General features: G+C 43.6%; 2 protein-coding genes and 1 pseudogene across 2 annotated transcripts; all 3 read left to right on the forward strand.

Annotated features, from left to right (window-relative positions):
- The first annotated feature begins 20 nt into the window (after nt 1–20).
- On the forward strand, nt 21–1,660 carry LOC125262686 (annotated as a pseudogene).
- Nucleotides 1,661–7,722: 6,062 nt separating this feature from the next.
- On the forward strand, nt 7,723–9,011 carry LOC125262687 (L-rhamnose-binding lectin CSL2-like). Its single transcript, XM_048181505.1, has 5 exons — nt 7,723–7,805; nt 7,925–8,034; nt 8,193–8,237; nt 8,340–8,460; nt 8,686–9,011. Exons 1-5 carry the CDS (start codon nt 7,723–7,725, stop codon nt 8,789–8,791), a joined length of 465 nt encoding a protein of 154 aa, XP_048037462.1. The 3' UTR covers nt 8,792–9,011.
- A 4,360-nt stretch (nt 9,012–13,371) lies between these two features.
- On the forward strand, nt 13,372–18,006 carry LOC125258569. The gene is made up of 3 exons (XM_048175539.1): nt 13,372–13,553; nt 13,764–13,817; nt 13,946–18,006. The coding sequence occupies exon 3, from the start codon at nt 14,709–14,711 to the stop codon at nt 15,636–15,638; it is 930 nt and encodes a 309-aa protein (XP_048031496.1). The 5' UTR covers nt 13,372–13,553; nt 13,764–13,817; nt 13,946–14,708; the 3' UTR covers nt 15,639–18,006.
- The last annotated feature ends 4,334 nt before the right edge of the window (nt 18,007–22,340 follow it).

The following is a 22,340-nucleotide window of genomic DNA, read 5'->3' on the forward strand; positions in this document are numbered from 1 at the left end:
TGGTTGTATTCATACACAAACACATCATGGTATGTAAGGTCATTTTTTCGAAAATTTAAAAACTTCATATCGGCATTAATTTATGCCAGAAAATAACATATATGACCTTAAGTTTATGAGGACACTGATATGTCCTCATAAACCTAAGTGTCCTCATAATGCTGGTGAGTAACCTGACATTTTGTCCTCGTAAACCATATATACAAGAACACACACACACACACACACGCACACACAGAGAGTAAGATCAAAGGATGGAATTCTTCCCTAGTAACCTTCAGGCGTATTGCAGCACTTATGAAAACAAAAGGCCAATCACAGCATTTGTTTATGAAAACAAAAACTTGGGGTATAAATATTGCCACTTTGAGCCCAGCCCACAGTTCATTCTCCACAATGGCTAAGAGATATACTGCTCAGGAGACCCTGGCTTATTTACTACATAGCAGTGATCAAGAAGAGGGAACAGAGCCAGATAAGCAAGTCTCTGAAGAGGAAGATTTTACAGAGGCTGACCCAAACTTCACTGAGGATTCAGAGGAGGATTCAGAGGAGAGAGAAGGCCCTGAAACGTACCTCTCCAAGAACGGGGAAATACTGTGGACTTCAACTCCTCACACAAGGACACAAAGGAGAGCACGGGCAGAGGAGGTCAGAAGAAATGCGCCTGGACCAACAAGGTATGCCTGTGTAAGGGCTGAAGATATCAAATCTACTTTTGAACTTTTTTTTCCAAGCTCCATGCAACAAAAGCTTCTTGAGATGACAAATTTAGAGGGGCAACAAGTGTTTGGTGAAGACTGGTCTAATATTGAATGTAATGAAATCCAAGCATTTATTGGACTTCTAATTCTTGCTGGGGTTTTAAAATCTCACCACGAATCTGCATCCAGTTTATGGGACAGTGAGTTGGGGAGGGCAATTTTCCGTACAACCATGCCACTGAAAAAATTCAAACAACTGACTAGGATTTTATGTTTCGATGATAAGAGGTCAAGAGCTGAAAGGAGGGAACAGGACAAACTGGCACCAATCAGAGAGATGTGGGAAGACTGGGTCAAAAGACTACCTCTCATGTACAGACCAGATACCAACATTACAGTTGATGAGAGCTTGGTGGGATTCAGGGTCCGGTGTCCTTTCAAACATGCCAAAAAAACCTGCCAAATATGGCATTAAAATATGGGCAGCCTGTGATGCAAACTCGAGCTACTGTTTGAACATGCAGGTGTACACAGGAAAACCTCCAGGGATGCCACACGAAAGAAACCTGGGAAGGAGAATAGTCCTGGAAATGATGGATGGCTTTCAAGGGCATATTGTCACTTGTGACAACTTTTTTACTTCATATGCACTTGGCATAGAGCTCCTAAACAAGAAAATGAGAATGATAGGAACAATCCGAAGGAACAAGCCAGAGCTGCCAAGTGCTCTGACCATTCCAAGAGGCCGGGCTAAGTTCTCATCTCTGTTCGCCTTCACAGAAACACACGCCATCGTGTCGTACTGCCCCAGAAAAAATAAAAACGTTCTTCTCATGAGCACTGTGCACGAAGATGCAGCAGTGAGCGAAAGAGAAGACAGGAAACCTGAAATGATCTTGTCATACAACAGGACCAAAGGGGGAGTGGACAATCTTGATTTGCTACTTTGCTACTAATTTTTTATTAAAATAAATATATATTCTAAAAAAATGATGATGATAATAATAATAAATATTACTAATATTATATATACTCAACGCAGGTAACTCATAATCTGCAGTTGTTACTCCTGTCTCCTGACAAAAACATTGCATGCAGCGCCTGTGGAGTGTGGAAAGTTACTGGAGCGTGCAGCCGCGCGTCTCTCACATGGATCGTCATGGCAGTGATTGACAAGCCAGAGGGCCAATCCGCGCACGTCTCTCACAAGGAACGTCATGGCAGTGATTGACAAGCCAGAGGGCCAATCGTCGTACATTGGCTGATGTTTTTAAGGCCCTACCTCGTGCACAGATGATGTATATTAATATTATTCCTTTCAGTGCACCTAATAAATAGTCTTTTATCAGTTAGTAAAGACAGTTCCCATTCAGTCAGTCACGTTCGACGTTACGTCGATACTGACGTAATGGGGTCTCGCCTGGGAGCCCAATCACCTCCAAGGGTACAAAACAAGCCAATGGGAATTGGCCTGTGAGATTTACATGCCGGGCCCCTCCCCCGGCATCCGGGTATAAATAGGGCTGGCATACTCACCTTCATTCATACTTTTGCTTCGGAGCCGATCGGCTGATCATCCTTTCACCTCCTCAAAGAGTGAATTTCTGAACTAAGAGAGCAAACAGCAATTTTAATTGCTAAGGACTCGGTCCTGAAAACAGCAATTTTAATTGCTTTTACTGTCTGTTCTCTGGTGGCTGCTCGTATCTCTCCAGCTGGTTGGGAAGGCATGCTCAGCGGTGGGTGTGACGGCGCGCTGCCCACAGGACGGTGCTGCACTCATCCCTGTGTGCTTCGGTTGGTGAGGTATTCTAAAAGAGCAAGCACGGGCGATCAGCGTCTTTTTCAAGATGTCTTTTCGTCCGTGTGTTTCTGGATGCGGACGTTTCCTGACTTCCTCTGACGGCCACGATCACTGTCTCACGTGTTTGGGGAAACCCCACGCTGAGGCAGCGCTCGTGGATGGTACATGCCCTCATTGCGAGAGCATGTCCATGTTGGCATTGAGATCGCGACTCTCTTTCTTTAACACAGGAATGAGAGTCCCCTCTGTGACTACCCCAGTGCCAGCGGCTGTAGCGGCCGCTGGCCAGGTTAGTACTCTGGGAGATCTGAGGGTTACAGTGGGAGCTACTTTGTCGGGTCCGTCCCCACAAACCTCCCACTCCTCTGCAATGCCATGTGCTGTCGAGCTGCCGGCTGCTGCCGCGGGGCCCTCCTCGGGGGTGCCTCGTGTCACTTTCGGCGCTCCGGAGGTGGATCAGATGTCGCTCGCTGCATCGGGGAGTGGGTTTGCTGGTTCAGAGGAAGACGAAGACTTCGAGCTTCCACCCTCAGGGATGGTCGCTCAGTCTGAGGCGGACTCTGAATTGGCGGCCATGCTTGCCCGGGCCGCCGCAGGCATCGGTCTCGTGTGGAACCCTCCACCGTGTCCCGAGCGCTCGCGGTTGGATGATTGGTTTCTGGGCTCGGGGCGCGGTTCTCAGCCGCGTCCCGCCCCAGTGCCTTTCTTCCCGGAGGTGCATGAGGAGCTCCAGAAGACGTGGATGGCCCCTCACACGGCCAGAAACCGTTCTTCTGCCTCCTCCGCTCTCACTACCCTCGATGGTGGGGCTGCCAAGGGGTACGCGGAGGTCCCGCAGGTGGAACGTGTGATTGCGGTGCACTTGTGCCCGCGGTCCGCGGCCACCTGGCGGAACCATCCGCGTCTCCCGTCCAAGGCGGGTAAGACCACGGCCGCTCTTACGGCCAAGGCTTACTCAGCTGCTGGACAGGCAGCCTCCACCCTGCACGCCATGGCCATCTTGCAGGTCCATCAGGCGAAAAGCTCTTAAGGAGCTGCACGAGAGTAGTGCTGATCCAGGGTTGCTGCAAGAGCTACGCACGGAGGTCACGGCGCGCGCCCTGGGTCAAACGATGTCCACCCTGGTGGTCCAGGAACGACATCTTTGGTTGGACCTGGCTGAGATGAGGGAGGTCGACAAAGCTCGCTTTCTGGACGCCCCCATCTTCCAGGCCGGCCTCTTCGGCGACACTGTCGAGGACTTCGCTCAGCAGTTCTCGGCAGTGCAAAGGCAGACAGGGGCCATAAAACACATCCTGCCCCGGCGTGATGATGCCACCAATCCGCCACGGGCTGCGCCTCCGTCTGCTCCTCGCCGAGGGCGTCCTCCTGCGGCTCAGGCTTCCGGGAGATCGGACTCGTCCCATCCTCCCCGAGCTTCCCGCAGGAAGGCCACGCCCCCCGCCCAGACCGCCAAGCCTTCTTCTAAGAAGAAGAAAGGCAAGAAGCGGCCCTGAGACGGGAGACCCGGTGGTTTTGGAGACTGCTCTGTGGGAGACGGTGACCGCACCGCTCCTTCCCCCGGGAGAGGGCCCGGGGGAGAATCCTGTGTTCTGTTCCGCCGCTGGCCCCAGTGCCAGCGGTACCCACATTTTCAACAAAAGAGCAATTTCCAAAAACCTCTGGGTCATATAAGAAGGTCCGCGCTGGGGGTGAGTGAGCTTCCGCTCCCTCTCTCTCAGCCGCTCCTTCCTTCGCCACGGGCAGGGTCTTGGCGCCCCGGGAACGCACTGCCTTCCCACGCCACCCTGCCCACCATGAGCCACGTGAGTGGACCCCACTCACAGCCCCGACTTCGGGACGCACTGCCTCCCGAGTTGGGCCACAGTGCTCCGTGCTGCCCCCCCGTGGGTACTTCTGTTGTCCGGATGGTTCCACTCGTACGGAGCTTGGGGGCGTGGCTACGCCTTCCCAACCCGTCCCGTTGGCTCCTCCGGACAATCAGACACGGCTACGCGATTCAGTTCGCCAGGCGTCCCCCCAGGTTCAGCGGCGTTCTGTTCACCTCGGTGACAGGTCCCAACGCCTCTGTCCTGCGGGCGGAGATTGCGGTTCTTTTGGCGAAGGACGCAATAGAGCCTGTCCCTCCAGCCGAGATGAAGTCTGGGTTTTACAGCCCTTACTTCATAGTACCCAAGAAAGGCGGGGGGTTACGACCGATCCTGGACTTGCGTGTCTGAATCGGGCCCTTCACAAGCTCCCGTTCAAGATGCTCACGGTGAAACACATCCTCACGTGCGTTCGCACCCAGGATTGGTTTGCAGCTATCGACCTGAAGGACGCGTACTTTCATGTCTCGTTCCTTCCTCGACAGACCGTTCCTACGGTTTGCGTTCGAGGGGCGGGCATATCAGTACAAGGTCCTACCCTTTGGGCTGTCCCTGTCTCCTCGCGTCTTTACCAAAGTCGCGGAGGGGGCCCTTGCCCCGCTCAGGGAAGTGGGCGTTCGCATCCTCAACTACCTCGATGACTGGCTCATTCTGGCCCAGTCCCGAGAGCAGTTGTGCGAACACAGGGACCTGGTGCTCAGTCACCTCAGCCAGTTGGGGCTTCGGGTCAACTGGGAAAAGAGCAAGCTTTGCCCGTGCAGAGCATCTCTTTTCTCTTAGGACCTCCTCTCTCAGGGGCAGGGCACCATATGGCACCCGCGGCCCGATCTGTGGAACCTCCACGTGTGGTTCCTGGACGGGACGCAACAGACTTGAGTGGCCTACCGTCCGCGGTACTCGACACCATCACTTCGGCCAGAGCCCCCTCTACGAGGCGCGCCTATGCCATGAAGTGGAGTCTGTTGAGTGGTGTTCCTCCCGCCGGGAGGACCCCCGGAAATGCCCGGTCGGTGTTGTGCTTTCCTTCCTTCAAGAGGGTTTGGAACGGAGGCTGTCCCCTTCCACCCTGAAGGTCTATGTGGCTGCCATCGCAGCGCATCACGATGTGCTTGATGGCAAGTCACTAGGAAAGCACGACCTGATCATCAGGTTCCTCAGAGGCGCCAGGAGGTTAAATACTCCTAGGCCTCGCCTCATCCCCTCCTGGGACCTCTCCATCGCCCTCTCGGGCCTTCGGAGAGCTCCCTTCGAGCCCCTCGAGTCAGCTGAGCTGAAACATCTGTCTCTTAAGACAGTGCTCCTGACCGCGCTCGCCTCCTTCAAGAGGGTTGGGGACCTGCAGGCATTTTCGGTCAGCGATTCGTGCCTGGAATTTGGGCCGGACTACTCTCATGTTATCCTGAGACCCCGGCCTAGATATGTGCCCAAAGTTCCCACCACTCCCTTCAGGGACCAGGTGGTGAACTTGCAAGCACTGCCCCCGGAGGAAGCAGACCCAGCCCTCGCGTTGCTGTGTCCCGTTCGCGCTCTGCGCGTTTACGTGGACCGCACGCAGAGCTTCAGAAGCTCTGAGCAGCTCTTTATCTGTTTTGGAGGTCAGCAGAAGGGGAAGGCTGTCTTCAAACAGAGGTTGGCCCACTGGATAGTGGATGCCATCGCCTTGACGTACCAGTCGCAAGGCGAGCCGTGCCCCCTTGGGTTGCGAGCTCACTCCACTGGGAGTGTTGCTTCTTCCTGGGCGTTGGCGCACGGTGCCTCTGTTGCAGATATTTACAGAGCTGCAGGCTGGGCGACACCGAATACATTCGCGAGATATTATAATCTCCGAGTGGAACCGGTGTCCACCCGTGTGCTGTCTAGTCGTAGATAGCCATGGGTGTTCGCTTGCTGTGCCATTTCCCTCGGGAGAGGGAATGCGAGCACTTTTCCCGCTCCTCAGTTCAGTTCCCCGTAACGGTGAACCCTGCGGAGTTCCTCCTGCATCCTGCGGCAGCCAGACGCGGCGGAGGCGTCCGGCGCTAGGTCCAGTACTCGTGTGTATGCCCAATTGGTCTGCCCTTGTACTGGGCTAGATGCCCATATGCTGTGATTCCCTGCGGGTAATCCCATATGTGTTTGTCCACGGTACGGTTTCCCTAACGGTAAACCCGTGTCTTTCCCTGGGCGGCTTCGTTTTGCCCTATCTCTGATTGCTAGTGTGTTCCTCCCGGAAGGTAGGACCTACATCAGAGATCTTCCATATGCGTTACTGTCTTCAGGCCAGTCCATATGTGTTTTCCACACATTACCTCCCTTTGGGCAGGGTGTGGTCTCCGTAGCTTTCCCCTCCTCGGGGAACGCTTTCCTGGCGTTTTGGTCATGGCTGAAAAACGTGGGAATTGAGTTCCGAAGCACTCTTCCCCGTGGGTAAGGAACAACAGCTTCGACCTCTCCACTGTAATGCCCTGTCCTCTCCATTCCACTGGTATGGAAGACATTCCTGGGCTTACTCTGGGCGCTGGAGGGTTGCGAGTATGGGCCGCACTTGCATTGTGCACGCTAAGGCTTGCCAGCATCTGCCTCCCTAACACTCGTAACGTGGTTCAGTTGCTATGGCGCTTTCCACGGGACCCCATTACGTCAGTATCGACGTAACGTCGAACGTGACTGACTGAATGGGAACGTCTAGGTTACTAGTGTAACCCCCGTTCCCAGAAGGAGGGAACGGAGACGTTACGTTCCCCTGCCATAGCTTTGAGCCACCGCTGAGCGGCCAGATTCCTGTCTCGGCTCCTCAGCAAAAATATGAATGAAGGTGAGTATGCCAGCCCTATTTATACCCGGATGCCGGGGGAGGGGCCCGGCATGTAAATCTCACAGGCCAATTCCCATTGGCTTGTTTTGTACCCTTGGAGGTGATTGGGCTCCCAGGCGAGACCCCATTACGTCAGTATCGACGTAACGTCTCCGTTCCCTCCTTCTGGGAACGGGGGTTACACTAGTAACCTAGACGTTTCAAGTAATATTGCAAAAATGTATAAAACAAAACATCCTCTTTAGCACCTTTAAGGCTAGCCTATATGTCGGTACGCTGCCTCCAAGGCTATTGGCGCCGATCAATTTGATCATACTCTTTACCTATTGAATGCATGGCAACTGATTGTTTTTTTACAGATAATTGAGTTTCAACCATATTCTGTTTTTCAGAGATCTAAATTAGTTTGCAGGTATTGTAATATTAGTATCCTTGGACTTTGCCCCCATCTATGTCTACTCTGCTGATATTTCCAGAAAATGAAAAATCAGATTTATAATTTTCACAAACCTAAGGGGAAACATAGGGGGACTTTGACAGAACAATACCACAATGCGTATGCGCGTTGCACCATCTAATCAGATCTCAAATACACACTGCTTCCAAGGAACATCCCTCCATACAATGTCCACCCTGTAAGATTAACAGATAGTGTTTACAATTTCCTTTTATGCAAAATTTTACAAGAGATTTTTTTTTCTATACTATATTAAAGCAGTTCTTAAGTACTTGTCATTGTCTGTCCATGAATCAGGTGTGATGGAAGTAAGAGCTGTTCTGTTCCTGCAGTGAATTCCGTTTTCTCTGATCCTTGTCATGGGACTCATAAATACCTGGATGTGTCTTATCTCTGTACCCCTGCAAGTAAGCCAGATGTTTTATACATCCAATTTCCATCCTAGATTTTGAAGTTGATTATTAATCATAAAATTCTTTATTGTTTTATTTTCTTTACATATCTAGAACTGGTAGTTACTGTTAATATTACTGACATGTTCCCATTTCCCCCAAACTAATTTTAGAAAGAAGTGTAACCTGTGAAAATACCCAAAGTACCATTTTCTGTGGTAAGATTTATCTTTTCTTTCTGTAAGTTCTTTTTGAGATCATAGCATTAAAAAGTGGCGCACATTACCGTTTTGAAATCTGCTGTTTTTGTGTTTCAAAAGAAACTGGTGTTATTTCTGTTCATCATGCCAATTATGGACGGCGGGATCTTGTAACCTGCCCCCATAAATTAGCAACCACACCCCACTGTTACTCTCCTCAGACTGGCAGCCTGCGTTCCAGGTACAGATACACTTCATCTAGAGTCACTTAAGGCATCAGATCACATAGACACACATAAACATTCAGTCTTCAGCTGAAACAATATGCAAAATATTCATAAGGGACAATTAGGGGTGGATGATTATTTGATTATGTGAGAGAAGAATGATACACAAGGCAGGCTACGTATGTTAATGATGATAAATAATATTTTCGGTTGTGTTTTTGTTTTTTTTATCTTATAAGGTGCAATGGGAGGACGTCTTGTCAACTAAATGCTTCAAATTCTGTCTACTCTGATCCATGTTGGGGTGTCTATAAGTATTTGGAAGTGATGTACAGCTGTATATAATACTGTGATTAAAAAATGTGAAATTAAAAAATGATAATGAACATTTAATTTCATAACTTACAAATTCATTTGGAAAGCTTTATTGATCATGTGTCAACAAATGAGAATAATGGGAGGTAAATGTTTCAAAAAGTAGAAAATCTGTCCCCTCCCCATTTTGTATATGTATAGTATCATTTCTTTAATTTTTCTTTTGATTTTGAGGTGACTTTTATGGGATTCTCTCATAAATCTGTTAGATCCTTTTCTCTACATAAATTTGTTAACTATAATGTTGTCGAAGTGAAAAAACATTAGAGAAAGAAATGAAACAGCACCATATATTCTGACTGCAGAACCACAATAATGGAGAACAATCAAGATTGTGAAGAAAAATGATCTGCTGAGAAGCAACTCAAATTCTTGTAGAAGAATCTAAAGCAAGTTGTCTATGTTTGTATGTTATGTAAACTTTCACTCTAAATGATAGACTTTCTAATCATGTAATATGCATACATTCATGTTTCCTGTCTTGTGTTGGATTTTATGTTGTAGTTTTTGCCTCTTGAGAATCTGTGCCAGTTTGTAGTCCTTTTGTAGTTTCTTTTCTGATTGGTTCCTCTTGATTGTCTCCCCAGGTGCATGTGCCCTGTTAACTGTCTGCACTCAAAAAAAAAAAAAAAAAAAGATTTTTGATGCTGTTCACTTTATTTAAACCATTTATTTTGATTCAACACCATTGTATCAGGTTCCTGGTTTAAATGTGATTGATTCATGTTAAATTGACTTGAAACAATTACTCTTTGACTTAACTTGATGTTTTCATATTGGAATATGTTTCAATCAAGTAACCCAACCAGCCAACCAGGAGTTAATCAAACAGGACTTTTACTTCCCATCATGCTTTGCAAAGGGGCTGAACTGAGAGAGTGTTGAAATAAAGTGTTATTTTAAGCAATTTTTTTGCAAGATGAGAAAATGGAGTGTCTTTTTTTTAAGTTTCTGTTATGTTAATGGTTTTGCGGGTTACCATTATGGAGAAGTGTTGCACTTGTGCTTGGATTGGTAACCAACTAACAAAACTCCATTTCTCTTCAATAATGAAGTGATTACTATGTTTTGGGTAGTGTTTCTCAAAATCATTACAAATCTAAGTTGATTCTAGCTGCTTTGGTGGCAATGAATCTACAATCAACTTAGAACTTCATTATTTGCCTAAATCAATTTAAATTCAAATTTAATTGAAACAATAAGATTCATTAGATTACCATAACCACACATGAATAAGACATTAACTATTTGGTGTAACAAGCAGAGTTTTGTTGAGTTAAAGTGCATTACCGCAGTAACACAATGCAAACATTATGATTCAGCTAGTTGTAAAGAAGTTACATTGACATATTAAGATCATGTTTAATCTACAAATGTATATTGTGTTCATATAAAATATTCAAAGCAATCCAGATGATTATGATTAGATGCATAATGGGTGCTACGATTAAATCATGTTCATTCAACAATAACCCTTGCATTATTATTTGTCAGTTGTTACATGTGTTCCTGTTCCCTGTGTTCCCTGTTCCTTGTTCTGGTTTTGCTCTTCCAATTGAAATTCCTCCACTTAGATCCATGTTTCTGCCTGCCGTCCTTTGGTTCCCTCATTACACATACAGATGTGATAAGCCTCTTAAACTATAACACAAACCTGCTCCACTTTCCTCTTAGGCCTGCTGTTTGAAAGTACCTTTTGATCTTCATTACGTAGAACATTTTCATTACACTTTTTACAAAAAGGCAATTTATTTGTCTTCACTACATTTTTATCACAAGCAAATGAATTAAAATCAGCCTGTCTCCACACACACACACACACACACACACACACACACACACACACACACACACACACACACACACACTGATGCCATTTGTCCAATGATATGACATTTCATTTGTCTAATTAGGTTTACTAATACTTTTTTATTTTATTTATAATAAATTTTTGTGATTTGTATAGCTTGAAAAGTGCTACATTTCTTTAAAATAAATTAATCTAATAAAAAGCAGTTCTTAAGTACTTGTTCTGTCCATGAATCAGGTGTGATGGAACTAAGAGCTGTTCCTGCAGTGAATTCCGTTTTCTTTTGATCCTTGTTATGGGACTTATAAATACCTGGATGTGTCTTATCTCTGTACCCCTGCAAATAAGCCAGATGTTTTAATTGCTGCAGTAATATGAACAAACAATGAGTACCTGTGTGATAATTTGCAAGTGTTCTGCACATATAGAGAAATAAAAAACATTTAATGCAAAATGCTCTTCACTTAGATATAAAATTTTGATTACTTAAGAAATATCATCTGTTAAAAACTAGAAGTTTGCCTGATATGAACTGCTATAGATGAAGAAACGTCTGCAGTCAAAGCATGAATGTGTAAGATCACACCCAGTTTCAGTGAAAGATGCCAAGCTTAAAATTCAAGATCAAGCTTAAAATTTCACATAAATGGTATATCATATTTTAGCCTGTGGAAAAGTTACTTGAGATGAGCTTTGATTCTTCATGTGGCTTTCTTATCATCTGTGTTATTATAGTGGTTGTCAGTATTGTTCTGTTAATGCTTTTACTGCATTTTTTTATTTTTATTTTTATTCTTTACAGAATTATTCTGTTAACCACGACTGCCAGTTTTATTTTGTAAAAACATTTTTTTTTTTTTTTTACAGTGCTTTCCACAATATATGTGGCCAGAATTATTAGCCCCCTTCATAAATATGATCAAAGATGACTCTAAAAATAAATCTGCATTGTTTATCCTTTTGATCTTTAATTTATAAAATTAGCAAAAATCTAACCTTTCATTGAAGGAAAATAATTGAAAGTGGGGGGGAAATAACGTTATGAAATAAATGTTTTTCTCCAAAACATGTTGGCCACAATTATTAGCACCCTTTTATTCAATACATTTTGCAACCTCCTTTTGCCAAGAGAACAGCTCTGAGTCTTCTTCTATAATGCCTGATGAGTTTGGAGAACACCTGACAAGAGATCAGAGATCATTCCTTCATGCAGAATCTCTCCAGATCCTTCAGATTCCCAGTTCCATGTTGGTGCTTCTTCTCTTCAGTTCACTCCACTCATTCTCTTTAGGGTTCAGGTCAGGGGACTGGGACGGCCATGTCAGAAGCTTCATTTTGTGCTCAGTGACACATTTTTGTGCTAGTTTTGATGTTTGTTTTGGATCATTGTCCCAACGGATGATCCAACCACAGCCCATTATAAGATTTCTAGCAGAAGTGGTCAGGTTTTGATTTTTTATCTGTTGGTATTTGATAGAATCCATGATACGATATATCTGAACAAGTTGTCCAGGACCTCCAGCACAAAAATAGGCCCACAACATTAAAGATCCAGCAGTATATTTAACCGTGGGCATGGGGCACTTTTTATCCATGTGTGCACCAAACCCATCTGGTGGGTTTGCTGCCAAAAAGCTCTTGTTTAGTTTCATCTGACCATAGAAGCCAGTCCCGTTTGAAGTTCCAGTCGTGTCTGACAACTGAATATGCTGGAGATTGTTTCTGGATGAGAGCAGAGGATTTTACTTGAAACCCTCCCAAACAACTTGTGGTGATGTAGGTGCTGTTTGATAATTTTTTTTTTAGGCTTTCTGAGATTCAAGACTCAACTAATCTCTGCAGTTCTCCAGCTGTGATCCTTGGAGAGTCTTTGGCCACTCAACCTTTCCTCCTCACTGCGCATTAGGATGATTTAGGCACTCGTCCTCTTCCAGGCAGATTTGTAACATCTTTAGTTGATTGGAACTTCTTAATTATTGCCCTGATAGTGGAAATGGGGATTTTCAATGCTTCAGCTATTTTCTTACAGCCACTTTCTATTTTGTGAAGCTCGACAATCATTTGCTAAACATCAGAACTATATTCTTTGTTTTTTCTCATTGTGATGAATGATTAAGGGAATTTGGCCTTTGTGTTTCCCTTATGTTTATACTGCTGTGGAACAGGAAGTCATGGCTGGACAATTTCATTTTCATGCTCAACCCGGTGAGTTAAAAAAAAAAAAAAAAATATGAATGGGAATATACTTCAGAGATATTTTACTCATAAAAAATTCTAGGGGTGATAATAATTATTGGGCAACTTGTTTTGGAGAAAAACATTTATTTCTTCATGTTATTTTCCCCCCACTTTCAATTCTTTTCCTTCAATGAAAGGTTAGATTTTTGCTAATTTTATGAATTAAAGATCAAAGGATAAACAATGCAGATTTATTTTTAGAGTCATCTTTGATCATATTTATGAAGGGGGCTAATAATTCTGGCCACAACTGTACAAACCCCATTTCCAGAAAAGTTGGGACATTTTGTAAATGCAATAAAATCAAGAATCTGTGATTTGTGAATTCTCTTGAACCGCTTTTTATCTCACAAAAGTAAAAATAAAAGATTTCCAATGTTTTCACTGAACAACTTTATTGTATTTTGTAAATATAAACAAATTTTGATTCACTAATGAAAGTCTGGATGGTCCCTTTTGTCTTTGGGACTGAGAACTCAATGTCTGTTTTTTTCCAAGTGTAACAGGTATACAAAGTATACTACTAAATATTGTTATAATTCACACAAAATTGTTCTATTGTACGTTTTATGATACCTGATCTAAAGGTGCGCTTCTCCTTTAAGTGTTGCGTGGTCACAGTATGACCTAATTTCCTGTCCTAACTCCTCCTCTTCCCTTTTGAAATGTGATTCTATGGAAGAGGTAGGTTTCTTTTGTCATCCTGTTAATTTTATTTAATCCTTATGTTAATTATATCTTTTATATCTGTATTTCAACCCAAATTTATGTGTAAAGTACTATTTTATCTATCCTTGGGATTATTTTTGTTATTTTACATTCTTTGAGGTATATTTCTGTCTTTTATGTGAAACAAGCACATGGTAATGGAGGCGCATCATATTTGTTTTATAGAGTGTTATAAGGGCCACTCAATCTGAGGCTGCTTATTTTGTCTCTATTATTCAGGTATGTTTTCTATACATTTTCTTATGTTCATGTTTTCCTCCTCTGCCCTTTTGAAATGTGATTCTATGGAAGAGAGTGTTATAAGGGCCACTCAATCTGAGGCTGCTTATTTTGTCTCTATTATTCAGTAAATGATCCAGTGAATCTGCTGCCTGCTGTCCCGTGTCTGTTTCTACACCCACACAACGTAACACAACGCAGACCAAGTTTTAATACCCGGTGTCGCTGGCCGCACATCACGCTGGGCATAAGCGAGCCGCACGGGTTACACGTGGTGCTGTGAACCTTTGGGTTTCGCATGATCGGCTGTTCACCGATCGCCGGAGTTGCTGCTTCAACAGACTACGGGTGTGCTGTTCCGAATCGCTGGAGGAGTGTTTCGCTGACCGCGGAGGCCGCAGCTCGTTTCATCTCGTCACCTCTGCTCGACCAGTTCACTGTATCTGCTGCTCACATCAAGTAGGATGGCTTTAATCGAACGATTGCTTTTTGTGAGGTATGGTTGAGAACTGTTTTGTTTCTATCGACTACTATTCGCTGCATATACACTTTGATGTGCGTTGAACTGTTCCGTGAAACTGAACACTCATTATAAAGGAGTTTGATCGTCACGTGGAACATTTTTTTTTTCTCTCTCATTCTCCGTGCAACTGTATGCTGAACCGTTCTTCGCGCTGCTGCACGCTCATTATAACGGAGGTTTTTGTGATCGTCACATACGTAAGTTTTTTTTTCTCACTCCATGAGACGTCACACTGAACTGCTTTGAAAGAGCATTATTACATGTGTTTCTGCAAAGTGTATATATTTTTCTGCATACTATGTTGTGTCTTTAGTGCTTTTAATTCCATTTTCTGCATATCTCTTGGTGTTTACTATTCAAGTTGAGTCATGTTTGAGGACACTGTTAGTCAAGATAACTTTAGCTCTGTGCAACAACCTAACGCCATGTTTCCAGTAGGCAGGGGTAGTGGGGCTGTGTATAGTCCTCCTGACAAAATGTCTGAAACTCCACGTCAATGTTTTGGGAGGGGAAGGGCATTCTTTAATGCAGAAATTGACCATGTACATGCATCTGATTCAGCTATTGGTGCCTCAGTGGGCCCTACTGCCTGTTCCACACCTTTTGCACACTCAAACGCTGATAATGTTTTTACTCCAGAGTCTTTAGGTGGTTTAATTTCTGATTTAGCTCAGAAAATTGGCGAAAGCATTTCGGCCAGTCTCAATTTAACACAACAACCCAGCCAATTGCAGTCTAAGTCAAATGTGCAGCATTCAGATGACGGTGCTGATACGTCAAAATTGAAAGTGATTGTCCAACATGATGTGACACCTCCACCATTCTTTAGAGGTGATCGAAGTGATTCATTTACTGTGCACGAATGGGAGGACATGATGTACAGTTATTTGAACAGTAAGAAATGCACTGATGAAACTGCTTCTGATCTAATTTTGAGCAGATTGGCCGGAAAAGCAAGGGACGTGGTCAAAGTGTCCTTACGTAGTTTCCCAGGGCAGACTACTGCAGTGCTTCCTGCCACAGTGTTTGATATACTGAAGCGTAATTTCAGCGAGTTAACTTACTCGAACATGCCTATGGCTGACTTCTACAACACTCTCCCTAAGGTAGACGAGAGTCCAATGGACTACTGGATACGGCTGAATAAGGCGATCGATGTGGCTGATGAGTGTTTACGTAGACGCAACAAGTGTGTTGAGGATCCTGCAGCTGAAGCTGTTATGATGTTTGTCTCTCACTGTCCAGATCCTGGCCTTGCTTTGTCTTTTCAGTTCAAGCCTGCCGAACAGTGCAGCTGAGGTTCAAGAGCGACTGGATTGTCACCGCAGGAACCTGAAAAGAACTTCTGCTAGAACCCAACGTTACTCACCTGTGTTCGCCTGCCATCAGGACACTGTGACTGTTCGTAACGATCCCGTATTGAGTTCTCCCAAACAGCCTGAACCTTCCTCAGGTCAGTCAACATGTTCGAATGGTCAGCTCAACCCTAACGCTGTCCCTTTTACGCCTAACGATAGCATGCAGCAGTTAGTCGGCATGATGGATAAAGTTCTGTCTCTCTGCACTGCCTCACTGTCCTCGTCCAATCCTGGATGTCACATCAGAACATCTGACCCCAAGCCTAGTGCGAGTTCAACATGTAAAGTATGTCGATCTAAAGAGCACACTACACATTCTCTGAGATCCCACATACAGCACCGTTTTATCAGGTGGCTGCAACTTGCAACTATTTACAAAAATCTCATGTGGGTCCGACTCATCTTTTAGGGGAAGTACATCACTGCCCATGCTGCCCCCTTCCACACATGGGCTATCTAGTTTAACTGAGTGGCAGAAGAATGAGGCTCAAAGCTTGTCTTCTTTGGACAATCACTCTTAAAGTGTCCAGGCTTGAAGCAGTTACGGCAAAGCCTCTGCCGCATGCAATGAGAATGTGTAGTGTGCTCTTTAGATCGACATACTTTACAGTGCCAAGTGTTTGCGGCTGGCACGTGAGATGGAATGCTCTCTGTACAGAATCATCTTTCACACTGTGTACATGCTTCAGCAGGTCGGAGTAAGGCTCGGTCAGAATTCGCTGACTCACCGGCTTGACAAACGGGTCGCGACTGAGCGCATCCGCCACAACATTTAGCCTTCCAGGGATGTACTTGATCTTAAAGTTGTACGGGGCAAGTTTTGAAACCCAGCGCTGCTCACACGCATCCAGTTTAGGTTTTGTCATGATGTACTTTAGCCCGCCAGAGGTTTTATTGGCCTGGGATGGAAAGTGATGTTCGTGATTACGTCAAGACTTGTACCCGTTGTGTCCTGAGTAAAACTCTAGAGCCAGCTGCAAGAGCACCCTTGGAGAGCATCAAGACTACTGCCCCATTGGAGCTCGTTTGTATTGATTTCTGGTCCGCCGAGGATAGGCACAATAAATCTGTGGATGTCTTGGTAATCACGGATCATTTCACCAAGTTAGCGCACGCTTTTCCATGCCAGAACCAATCAGCTAAGAGTGTTGCAAAGAAACTCTGGGATGGCTTCTTCTGTGTTTATGGCTTCCCTCAGCGTATCCATTCGGACCAGGGAGCAAATTTTGAGAGCGAGCTGATAGCAGAGCTCCTTGATCTTGCTGGTGTTGACAAGTCACGAACTTCCCCGTACCACCCCATGGGAAATGGTGGAACTGAGAGGTTTAACAGAACATTAGGTAACATGTTGAGATCGCTTCCACCCAGATCTAAACAAAAGTGGCCACAGTTAGTGCAAACTATGACATTCGTGTATAACTGCACTGTCCATTAAACAACTGGATTTGCCCCTTTTTACCTGATGTTTGGAAGGGTGCCGAGATTACCTGTTGACCTCATGTTTTCAAGTGTGCTTCGTGATGAGTCAATCTGTGATTACAATGACTATGTTCAATCTCTTGTCAGTGATCTACAGTCTGCTATGGTGCTGGCTCAAAGGAATTCTACTGCAGAACAGAAACACCAGTCTGATCAATACAACAAGAGAGTCAAGGGATTGCCTCTGTCAATTGGTGATAAAGTTCTCATCGCAAACAAAGGCTGTCGAGGTAAATGGAAGCTTGCAGATAAATGGGAACCCACCATGTACTCTGTTGTCGCTTCCAAACCTTCCCTGCACATTTATAAGATCCGTGACAGATCTGGTCATGAGAAAGTGGTACATCGGAATCTCTTGTTGCCAGTTAACTTTCTTCCTTTGCCTACAACAGAGTTTGAGTTTTCTGTTGGTCAATGTACTGGTGATGGTCCTTGCTCCTCACCTTCTCGATCTGTATGTGATGTAACTGAGCCAACAATACCTGTCACTAATGCTTTGTCACATGCAGAGTCTCTATCTGTCATTTCTCACATGGCTGTGTGTGATGATGATTGTACAGCTTCTTGGGTCTCATCTCATTCTTTTCAAGATGTTTCTGAAGCACAAGCTGATTTATCTGTTGTTAACCCTGACACTGTAGCTAGTGCTTTTTCACCTACTGTCCCTGTTTCTACAGATTTGTACGATCCTGTGGTTGACAATAACCCTGACAATCGTTACATTACCAGGCTTGGTAGAGTAATTAAGCCTGTTCGTAGGCTGATTGAGTCAATGGTTCAACTCGAGACATTACTTGGTGTGGAGTCCATATCTCCTGTTATTCATGTTTAAATCTGTGTATAGCATTGCTCTCTGATACTACTGAGTGTAATGTATTGTATGTTCTCATGTGTATTCTGTTTAAGCAAATGGTCTGAGTTTTTCAAAGTGTAAAAGGCACTTTAATATGCCTACAACATGTGTAGTGGTTTGGCCAACTTCTTTCATGTTTGTATCCCTTAGTTGGGTAACTTTTCATGTTGATAGTCTTCACTGTTTTTTCTGGAGTGTAGACCAAGTTATTCTCACGACCTCTGCTCTTGTTTTTGTTATACTCTGTGGAATTTTGTGTAAATTCTGGGGGGTGAGTGTAACAGGTATACAAAGTATACTACTAAATATTGTTATAATTCACACAAAATTGTTCTATTGTACGTTTTATGATACCTGATCTAAAGGTGCGCTTCTCCTTTAAGTGTTGCGTGGTCACAGTATGACCTAATTTCCTGTCCTAACTCCTCCTCTTCCCTTTTGAAATGTGATTCTATGGAAGAGGTAGGTTTCTTTTGTCATCCTGTTAATTTTATTTAATCCTTATGTTAATTATATCTTTTATATCTGTATTTCAACCCAAACTTATGTGTAAAGTACTATTTTATCTATCCTTGGGATTATTTTTGTTATTTTACATTCTTTGAGGTATATTTCTGTCTTTTATGTGAAACAAGCACATGGTAATGGAGGCGCATCATATTTGTTTTATAGAGTGTTATAAGGGCCACTCAATCTGAGGCTGCTTATTTTGTCTCTATTATTCAGTAAATGATCCAGTGAATCTGCTGCCTGCTGTCCCGTGTCTGTTTCTACACCCACACAACGCAGACCAAGTTTTAATACCCGGTGTCGCTGGCCGCACATCACGCTGGGCATAAGCGAGCCGCACGGGTTACACAAACACAAGCAGAAACAGTGACTCATCTGACCACAGCACACATTTCCACTGTCTTTTAGACCATCTGAGATGAGCTCGGGCCCAGAGAATCAGCAGCATCTCTGCATAGAATCGATGTATAGCTTTCTCCTTGTGTAACAGAGATTTGAGTTGCATTTCTTGATGCTGACAGTGTCAGACTGTTAAGTGACAACTGTTGTCCAAAGTATACTCCTGAGTCCATTTGGCTTATTTAAAACAGCAGCATGGTGGTTTCTAGTGAAATGCCATCTGAGGGCTCAAAGGTCATGCACATTCAACTGAGGTCTCCGGCCTTGCCCTACACAGACTGAGATTCCTCTCGATTCCCTGAATCTTTTTACAGTATTATGTATGGTAGATGGTGAACGACATAAATTCTTTGCAATCTTGCATTGAGAAATGTGTTTTTTGAATTGTTTGACAATTCTCTCATGATATTTGGCACAAAGTGTTGAGCCATGACCCATCTTTTCTTGCAAAGACTGAGAAGCTCTTTTATACACCCAAACATGATACACCTATTACCAATTCACCTGCCAATTGTTGACTGTTTGAAGACAGTTTAACTTGGATATTATATCATCTTTTCACTTTTATTTTGCTTCTGTCCCAACTTTTTTGGAGTGTGTTGCAGCCATCAAAATTAAAATTTGTTTATATTCACAAAATACAATTATGTTGATCAGTGAAAACATTGGAAATCTTTACTTTTTACTTTTGTCAGTTAAAAACAAGGTTCAAGAGAATGAACAAGCCACAGATTGTGGTTTTTATTGTGTTTTACAATGTCACAACTTTTCTGGAAATGGGGTTTGTAAACTTTGTATTATGTTAGCACACATGGGAATGTTGTTCATCAAGTGATTAATTCAACCTGGATGTTTAATATGTGGTGTTTGTAATGCAATTGTTGAAATTAAGTTTTTATTCTAATATTGTAGCTTATCCATGTAAGAAGTAGAAAGAGGAAGTGTTGTTTTAGAGAATCATGCTGTGATCCTTATGGTTTCAACATTTAATAGATTATAAACTGTTACTCTAATTTCCTCTTTTGTTATCTTCAGCCAACAAATGGTGATTGCAGAGGCATAACACAAATCCAGCACTCGCCATCAACTGTCCAGCACGTCGTTCATGTTCATGTTCTCACAACACTGCATTGCCAGAATTCATAAAAATGTTACTGGCCATCTGGCGACTGAGAGTTTCATATCGCCAACACCGATTTTGCAGGACAAACTGTAAGTTAATTACGGAAGAATTAACCGTGTATGGCAGTGGCGTCACTTACTGATCCAGGATCAGTGACCATTAGTAGTTGTATTTCCGATTTGAGCTTCAGAAATGCTTGGGATATGTAATTTGTGTGGATGCTACCGCACTACTGGATCAACAAAAGAGCTTCGCTACTGAAAAGCTACTTGATTCAGAAAACAGTGACGCTACCACCACGCTATTGAGAAATGTAGTTAAACTAGTAATGTCACTACTTGTAGCGACGCTACTGCTCAACACTGAAGATGTCCACACCGGATGTGACAAATCCATTTGTCCTTTGTATCAGAAGTAGCGCGAGCACTTGAAGTATAAGCTACATCAAAAATAGAACGGGGCATCAGTTTACCATCGCAAATTTGTAGTGTTATGCTGTGTCGTGCCGAATACATACTACTCTGTTGGCGTACTGTTTTTCGCACACTATGTAGTAGGGAAGTATATGATTTCGGACAGATAGTGTTAGACTGTATAAATTAGGTCAGCCGGAACCGGGAACACTTCCTATAACACCCGATGAACTCGTTATATCATAAGAAGAATGGCATCTATGTTAATATTACCCTGTGTCTCAATCAGCTCCCTAGTTCAGTAGTCAGGGCACTGACCAGGGAGTCAGCCATTTTAAGGGCTGTCTCAATCGCAGAATCCTTCCAGGGCACTGAAACGTTCGCTCCCTGAAAAATCCCACAATGCACCGTGAAAACCAGGGAGCATCGATGCTCACTATGCTCCCTTAACGGAAGTTCTGAAGCGCGAAACTTGAATCACGTGAGCCAACTTACTACACATAACGATACGATAGATGTTTTTAAAAATACAAACCGTTATTTTATTATATTTCAGCATAAACATACATCGCTAGACAGGTAATGAGCATAATCTAGCTAACACTTATTATTTTTTTCACGGCTGAAATGTTGCACGTAAGCAAATAATGAATCATAATGTACTTTAAATAACATTACAAGTAATGTCAGAAAATATCAGCTCTGTTGTTGTTCATAAATACCAGTAGTGATGTTGTACAATGAGGACGCTGTCACGTCGCCGGAAATAGAGTCATAAGTGTCCCAATGTGTAGTGAACCAGCAGCTTTTACTGTCCTTACCAGTGCCCGAATTCGTGTACACGATATACTGATTCACGAGCTCGGGAGCTAGGGAACTGATTGAGACACACCCTTAGTCTTTCTGTTTATCCTGAAGTTTACCGTGGTCAGCCAGATCCGGGCCATATCCAGATCAGGAGGACCTGTGCCTAAACACGAACACAACACATCCCTGCAGTTGTCAGCTAGATTCTGTCAACTAAGAACATCCCCTCTGAAGGCCTCATAGACATGACAGACAGCCAGATCCCCAACAAAACCGTTTCCATACCAGCACGATGAATCCGATCTTCAACCAGATGGAACTAGATTAAATATTTTGACTGACTGTTTTCTCCAGAGCTGCTGTATAGATAAATTACCAAAATAATAGCTAATGATTTTTTTTTACAATGGAATGAATCAATACTGAACTTACCTAAGCTGGACAATGACACCATTTTCTTCTAGAGCTGCTGTGTAGCCAAAATTATTTTCCTGTTATCACTGTAAAGCTGCTTTGACAGAATCTGCATTGTAAAAAGTGCTATATAAATAAAGGTGCATGACTTATAATTGTAAACAGTATTGTACAGTATGAGAGCAAGTGGGGGTGTTAATGTTTGTAATAAGTGTGCCCTCATACTGCTCATGTCGTGTGTATGTGACCCTGTTATCCATAAATGGATATATGACAAAATTAAAATAGGTTCCAGTTTGACAGAGAATACCAAGTTGTGTGTGTTTTTCCCTTCATATAGTTTAATCAAATTTACCAGTTATCGCTCACGCAAATGGCTGCGCCAACATCTTCCATAGAGATGCTTTATAGCTGAATCGCATTTTGAAACATCAACACTGAACTGACTCGAGCTGAATAACAACAATGTTGCCTTCTGTAGAACTGCTTATAGCTGAACTGATCTTGTTTCAAAATTGATGAACTTTAGACAGTTATTGAATTGAACTGAACCAAACTGAAGTGACTTAGAATAATGGTACTATTGTCTTTGTTGTGCTGCTTTAATTCAAATTTATCTTATATTTGAAGAAGTTTTCACAGTT

This window comes from Megalobrama amblycephala, linkage group LG2, assembly GCF_018812025.1.
Source record: "Megalobrama amblycephala isolate DHTTF-2021 linkage group LG2, ASM1881202v1, whole genome shotgun sequence".
NCBI classification, from domain to species: Eukaryota; Metazoa; Chordata; class Actinopteri; order Cypriniformes; family Xenocyprididae; genus Megalobrama; species Megalobrama amblycephala.

Bases quoted from the DNA above. Each gene is read 5' to 3' on its own strand.
- LOC125262687 (XM_048181505.1), top strand. From the start codon at position 7,723: ATGCGTATGCGCGTTGCACCATCTAATCAGATCTCAAATACACACTGC. The intron at 7,806-7,924 runs GTAAGATTAACA...TCCATGAATCAG, and splicing joins CTCCATACAATGTCCACCCT to GTGTGATGGAAGTAAGAGCT. The intron at 8,461-8,685 runs GTACAGATACAC...TTATCTTATAAG, and splicing joins ACTGGCAGCCTGCGTTCCAG to GTGCAATGGGAGGACGTCTT.
- LOC125258569 (XM_048175539.1), top strand. From the start codon at position 14,709: ATGTTTGAGGACACTGTTAGTCAAGATAACTTTAGCTCTGTGCAACAA.